At 46.7% G+C, this 7657-nt stretch overlaps 1 protein-coding gene across 1 annotated transcript; it reads left to right on the top strand.

Moving 5' to 3' along the window:
- The first annotated feature begins 1534 nt into the window (after positions 1-1534).
- Positions 1535-5680, top strand: LOC118383087 (tumor necrosis factor receptor superfamily member 6B-like). The gene is made up of 5 exons (XM_035769705.2): positions 1535-1683; positions 1987-2392; positions 2540-2725; positions 2957-3078; positions 5179-5680. Exons 1-5 carry the CDS (start codon positions 1579-1581, stop codon positions 5440-5442), a joined length of 1083 nt encoding a protein of 360 aa, XP_035625598.2. The 5' UTR covers positions 1535-1578; the 3' UTR covers positions 5443-5680.
- The last annotated feature ends 1977 nt before the right edge of the window (positions 5681-7657 follow it).

The raw sequence follows: 7657 nt of genomic DNA, 5'->3' as shown, positions 1-7657 counted from the left end.
CTGGGGACACCAGGTGTGTTATGACTAATTGGGGACACCACGCGTGTTATGACTAACTGGGGACACCAGGCGTGTTATGACTAACTGGGGACACCAGGTGTGTTATGACTAACTGGGGACACCAGGTGTGTTGTGACTAACTGGGGACACCAGGTGTGTTGTGACTAACTGGGGACACCAGGTGTGTTATGACTAATTGGGGACACCACGCGTGTTATGACTAACTGGGGACACCAGGCGTGTTATGACTAACTGGGGACACCAGGTGTGTTATGACTAACTGGGGACACCATGCATGTTGTGACTAACTGGGGACACCAGGTGTGTTGTGACTAACTGGGGACACCAGGTGTGTTATGACTAACTGGGGACACCAGGTGTGTTATGACTAACTGGGGACACCAGGTGTGTTATGACTAACTGGGGACACCAGGTGTGTTATGACTAACTGGAACACCAGGTGTGTTATGACTAACTGGGGACACCAGGTGTGTTATGACTAACTGGGGACACCAGGTGTGTTATGACTAACTGGGGACACCAGGTGTGTTATGACTAACTGGGGACACCAGGTGTGTTATGACTAACTGGGGACACCAGGTGTGTTATGACTAACTGGGGACACCAGGTGTGTTATGACTAACTGGGGACACCAGGTGTGTTATGACTAACTGGGGACACCAGGTGTGTTATGACTAACTGGGGACACCAGGTGTGTTATGACTAACTGGGGACACCAGGTGTGTTATGACTAACTGGGGACACCAGGTGTGTTATGACTAACTGGGGACACCAGGTGTGTTATGACTAACTGGGGACACCAGGCGTGTTGTGACTAACTGGGGACACCAGGTGTGGGGACACCAGGCGTGTTATGACTAACTGGGGACACCAGGTGTGTTATGACTAACTGGGGACACCAGGTGTGTTATGACTAATTGGGGACACCAGGTGTGTTATGACTAACTGGGGACACCAGGTGTGTTGTGACTAACTGGGACACCAGGTGTGTTATGACTAACTGGGGACACCAGGTGTGTTATGACTAACTGGGGACACCAGGTGTGTTATGACTAACTGGGGACACCAGGTGTGTTATGACTAACTGGGGACACCAGGTGTGTTATGACTAACTGGGGACACCAGGTGTGTTATGACTAATTGGGGACACCAGGCGTGTTGTGACTAACTGGGGACACCAGGCGTGTTGTGAAGGTGTTATAATATGATCTAATAGAGGGCATGTCTCCATCCCTGACTGACTCCTCCCCTTCCTCTTTCTTGTCCACGGTTGACGATAAAGGGCGATAAGGTCTGAATCAGCCCACAATAGAGGATATGACTCCTCCCCTTCCTCTTTCTAATCCACGGTAGACGATAAAGGGCGATAAAGTCTGAATCAGCCCACAATAGAGGATATGACTCCCCCCCTTCCTCTTTCTAATCCACGGTAGACGATAAAGGGCGATAAAGTCTGAATCAGCCCACAATAGAGGATATGACTCCCCCCCTTCCTCTTTCTAATCCACGGTTGACGATAAAGGGCGATAAGGTCTGAATCAGCCCACAATAGAGGATATGACTCCTCCCCTTCCTCTCTCTAGTCCGATTGACGATAAAGGGCAGAGAGAAGGATCCATGATCAAGTCCTTTTACAGCTGGACAAGCGACAACATCAACATGGTGAGTCACTCTTCTGATGATGGGATAATGGCACATACAAGGATGTTCCTTTTTAACACATTATTTATATATTGCAACATTTTAAAGTTACATATTTCGGTATATTGTACAATGTGAATGTGTTGCCATGACAAAAAGCTGTTTGTAATTATTAGTCAATTTTACAATAATGTTGTGTAATAAATTGGTAGCCCCTTAGCCTACAGTTGAAACCTTTATATCAATCGAATGTATTTAATAAAGACATTTTTATATTGTCACAACGTGCTCTAAACAAAGTGCATTATTTTCTTATATTTACAGTTGTTCACAATCCTGGTAGTGCTGTCGTCGGTTGATCTCAGTTGTAGCGCAATGAAAGAGGTTCTTCAAAGTCAGACCCCGGCCACGTATCACCACCTGGACTCCTCCACCGGCCAGTTACTCACCTGTCATCGCTGTCCACCTGGCCATCACATGTCTGCGCACTGCACCGCCACCACGCAGACCGTGTGTACACCATGTCCATCAGGCCACTACACTCAGTACTGGAACTACCTGCACAAGTGTCTGTACTGCGGCACGTTCTGTGGGGAGCACCAGGTGGTCAAGGAGGAGTGCTCGGTTCTCAATGACAGGGTGTGTGAGTGCAAAGGAGGATATTACTGGGACGCCGATTTCTGTATCAGACACACGGAGTGTCCTTCTGGCTACGGGGTGAAACGGAGAGGTAAGAAACAGAATGGACAGATATATCACCAGTTCCGTCAATGTGCAATAGCGTTATTTTGCAGATAGATCGAAAAACGGTATATAATGGTTTATAACGGACAAATAGTAATATACATTTGTTTAAAAATGTCAAATGCCCCCACAGGTACGACGGAGACGGACACAGAGTGTGAAAAATGCCCTCACGGTTCCTTCTCCTACAGCACTTCTTCGGGCGCGCTGTGCGTAAATCACACGGATTGCGCGTCACTGGGGCGGAAGACGGTCCTCAGGGGTACGTGTTGGCACGACAACCTCTGCGCCCTTTCCTGTGAAGAACTGAAAGATGGAGGTGGGTATCACATTATCGACAAGATCTTGATATCGACTTTTGTTTTTAGCTGTGGTGTATTTCAAACCCAAATACTGAAACAGAATTTGGGGTCTATATTTGATTTATTGCAGACTTTTATGAAATGTAATGAAAGTAATATTCATATATTTTTGCATTGAATTGGTATTATTCATTAGTATTACGTTAGTGTTACTGACAAACAAATCAAAATGTTTTCCTCGTTTGCAGGTGAGTTTAAACTACTCAGAACGTTCCTTCCTGACTTCTTCGCTCATCACGAGATGAGAGTGGTGAAGCTGAGGAAGCTGGTCTGGAGGTTGATGGCCACTGAAGAGGAGCAGGAGCACCAGGTTAGAGAGACAGACCCTAAGTATTGTGTGTGTATGTACTGATCGATGCTACTGAATGTAATGTCATATATGAACACATAAATGATAAATGGAGACCTAGAATAGCAGGTCTCTGTCTTGTTTTCCTCCGTTTTGAGCCAGTACAGAACCTTAGTTATATTTCTCTTATTTTACAGTGGGGCAAAAAAGTATTTTGTCAGCCACCAATTGTGCAAGTTCTCCCACTTAAAAAGATGAGAGAGGCCTGTAATTTTCATCATAGGTACACTCCAACTATGACCAGACAAAATTAGGGGGAAAAATCCAGAAAATCACATTGTAGGATTTTTAATACATTTATTTGCAAATTATGGTGGAAAATAAGTATTTGGTCACCTACAAACAAGCAAGATTTCTGGCTCTCACAGACCTGTAACTTCTTCTTTAAGAGGCTCCTCTGTCCTCCACTCGTTACCTGTATTAATGGCACCTGTTTGAACTTGTTATCAGTATAAAAGACACCTGTCCACAACCTCAAACAGTCACACTCCAAACTCCACTATGGCCAAGACCAAAGTGCTGTCAAAGGAGACCAGAAACAAAATTGTAGACCTGCACCAGGCTGGGAAGACTGAATCTGCAATAGGTAAGCAGCTTGGTTTAAAGAAATCAACTGTGGGAGCAATTATTAGGAAATGGAAGACATACAAGACCACTGATAATCTCCCTTGATCTGGGGCTCCACGCAAGATCTCACCCCGTGGGGTCAAAATGATCACAAGAACGGTGAGCAAAAATCCCAGAACCACACGGGGGAGCTAGTGAATGACCTGCAGAGAGCTGGGACCAAAGTAACAAAGCATACCATCAGTAACACACGAAGCCGCCAGGGACTCAAATCCTGCAGTGCCAGACGTGTCCCCCTGCTTAAGCCAGTACATGTCCAGGCCCGTCTGAAGTTTGCTAGAGAGCATTTGGATGATCCAGAAGAAGATTGGGAGAATGTCATATGGTCAGATGAAACCAAAATATAACTTTTTGGTAAAAACTCAACTCGTCGTGTTTGGAGGACAAAGAATGCTGAGTTGCATCCAAAGAACACCATACCTACTGTGAAGCATTGGGGTGGAAACATCATGCTTTGGGGCTGTTTTTCTGCAAAGGGATCAGGACGACTGATCCGTGTAAAGGAAAGAATGAATGGGGCCATGTATCGTGAGATTTTCAGTGAAAACCTCCTTCCATCAGCAAGGGCATTGAAGATGAAACGTGGCTGGGTCTTTCAGCATGACAATGATCCCAAACACACCGTCCGGGCAACGAAGGAGTGGCTTCGTAAGAAGCATTTCAAGGTCCTGGAGTGGCCTAGCCAGTCTCCAGATCTCAACCCCATAGAAAATCTTTGGAGGGAGTTGAAAGTCCGTGTTGCCCAGCAACAGCCCCAAAACATCACTGCTCTAGAGGAGATCTGCATGGAGGAATGGGCCAAAATACCAGCAACAGTGTGTGAAAACCTTGTGAAGACTTACAGAAAACGTTTGACATCTGTCATTGTCAACAAAGGGTATATAACAAAGTATTGAGATACACTTTTGTTATTGACCAAATACTTATTTTCCACCATAATTTGCAAATAAATTCATTAAAAATCCTACAATGTGATTCTCTGGATTTTTTCTTTTCTCATTTTGTCTGTCATAGTTGAAGTGTACCTATGATGAAAACTACAGGCCTCTCTCATCTTTTTAAGTGGGAGAACTTGCACAATTGGTGGCTGACTAAATACTTTTTTGCCCCACTGTACAGTGATGTAGTTCTGTCGTTAAGCTGTTGTTGTCTATTCATGTTCTGCATTATGTCCTGGTTTATGTTGCGTGTGGGACCCAGGAAGAGTAGTTGCTGCTCTGGCAACAACTAACAGGGATCCTAATTAAATACCAAATGACCAACACACACAGTTCGAGGTTTACATTTAACCTGGCCTTTAATCAATGATTTCACTTCATTATTCTCTTGTATTTGCCTTCTGTTGTTGTATTTCTCCTTCATTTTACTATTTGAAAATGTGCCTCAATTTTAAATGCAATTTAAATAAAGTTGAATTTCCTTTTATTTGAGCAGCAGCAGCACCCAGCCAGCAGCCTCTCCCAGTCCGGCCAGAGAGGCCTCTTGCAGGGCCAGGTGAAGGACTGGATCAGGGATGCCTCAGAGGAAGACCTGAGGAGACTCCCTGAAATACTGAGGAAGACCCATCAGAGTGTGATGGCAGAGAGACTAGAGGGGAAGATGAGGGAGCTACAGGAAGCCTCTGATTGTAACTCGGTTAGAAACGGGGTGACCTCATCACCTCACTGTGATGTAGAAGAGGTTTCTCAATCTGAATAACTCACAGAATGGATACAGTACCATATAGCCTACAGTGATCATGAATATACTACTGTAAACCACTGTGCTGTATGCTGTATACCTGTGTGTTCACTGGTTATCAGCTGACTTCCAAAATACTGATCAGTTATGGTTGTACAATGTGTCTGCTTTGTCCTGGTCAAATAATGAAACATTAATGTCAGTCCTCAGGGAACGAGATGGTCCTTTTCCTACTAAAGCCATGACACCACCTTCACACGGTCATTGTCTTCTTATCTAATACCTCACACAGTGGTTCTACCTTCATAAGAGGTGATCCCCCCCCATTCATAAAGAGGTGACCCCCCCCCACACTCATAAAGAGGTGACCCCCCCACACTCATAAAAAGGTGCCCCCACACCCCCACCAAACTCATAAAGAGGTGACCCCCCACACTCATAAAGAGGTGACCCCCCACACTCATAAAAAGGTGCCCCCCACCCCCCACCAAACTCATAAAGAGGTGTCCCCCCACACTCATGAAGAGGTGACCACCCCCACACTCACAAAGAGTTGGCCCCCCTCCACCACACTCATAAAGAGGTGACCCCCCCACTCATAAAGAGGTGTCCCCCCACACTCATAAAGAGGTGCCCCCCACACTCATAAAGAGGTGACCCCCCACTCATAAAGAGGTGACCCCCCACACTCATAAAGAGGTGTCCCCCACACTCATAAAGAGGTGACCCCCCACACTCATAAAGAGGTGCCCCCCACACTCATAAAGAGGTGACCCCCCACACTCATAAATAGGTGATCCCCCCCCCACACTCATAAAGAGGTGACCCCCCCCCACTCATAAAGAGGTGTCCCCCCCACACTCATAAAGAGGTGCCCCCCACACTCATTAAGAGGTGACCCCCCACAATCATAAAGAGGTGACCCCCCACACACACACTCATAAAGAGGTGACCCCCTCCCCCACACACTCATAAAGAGGTGACCCCCCACACACACCCATAAAGAGGTGACCCCCCACACTCATAAAGAGGTGACCCCCCACACACACTCATAAAGAGGTGACCCCCCACACTCATAAAGAGGTGACCCCCACACACACTCATAAAGAGGTGACCCCCCCCACACTCATAAAGAGGTGACCCCCCACACTCATAAAGAGGTGACCCCCCACACTCATAAAGAGGTGACCCCCTCCCCCACACGCACACTCATAAAGAGGTGACCCCCCACACACACACACACTCATAAAGAGGTGCCCCCCCTAAACATTTCTCTCCATCCAACACCCAAACCTTCACCATACAATATGTCAACAACAGGCTAGCCAGCGTAATTCATGTCTTCACAAGGCTCCTCTACAATTGTGGTGACACACCGTGGTAACGTTAGTGTGGTGGGTTGTGTTTATGTCCAGCATACTATAACCAGGGTAAAGGTGACATAGAAATGTATTTTACCTCATGGAGTCACTCAATATGGCCGACTATTTATTTCTATAGGTGGGAGATGGTGGGGTCTCCGTGTCTGACTGCTGAAGGCAACCAGGTCAGGCCACCGTCATGTCTGGTTCCTGGGTCTCAAATGTTCCTCAAATTAGATCCTTCGAACCAAATGTGTGTGTGTGTGTGTGTGTGTGTGTGTGTGTGTGTGTGTGTGTGTGTGTGTGTGTGTGTGTGTGTGTGTGTGTGTGTGTGTGTGTGTGTGTGTGTGTGTATGTGTGTGTGTGTGTGTGTGTGTGTTAATTAACTAATAGGGTCCGCTGCTGGAGGTGAGGTGACTACTCAACCAAACGTTTGAAACCTCAAACCTGACACAGAGAAGCCACTGAACGGTGCTTTCCTTCTTTCACCAAGCAGCAGAACACGTTAGGGACAGAAGGGGACAGACCTTCTTCACCAAGCAGCAGAACACGTTAGGGACAGAAGGGGACAAACCTTCACCAAGCAGCAGAACACGTTAGGGACAGAAGGGGACAAACCTTCTTCACCAAGCAGCAGAACACGTTAGGGACAGAAGGGGACAAACCTTCTCCACCAAGCAGCAGAACACGTTAGGGACAGAAGGGGACAAACCTTCACCAAGCAGCAGAACACGTTAGGGACAGAAGGGGACAAACCTTCTTCACCAAGCAGCAGAACACGTTAGGGACAGAAGGGGACAAACCTTCACCAAGCAGCAGAACACGTTAGGGACAGAAGGGGACAAACCTTCTTTACCAAGCAGCAGAACACG

The sequence above is a fragment of the Oncorhynchus keta genome, unplaced genomic scaffold (assembly GCF_023373465.1).
Source record: "Oncorhynchus keta strain PuntledgeMale-10-30-2019 unplaced genomic scaffold, Oket_V2 Un_scaffold_3956_pilon_pilon, whole genome shotgun sequence".
In the NCBI taxonomy this organism is placed as follows: Eukaryota; Metazoa; Chordata; class Actinopteri; order Salmoniformes; family Salmonidae; genus Oncorhynchus; species Oncorhynchus keta.
This window is presented reverse-complemented; position numbering and strand designations above follow the sequence as displayed.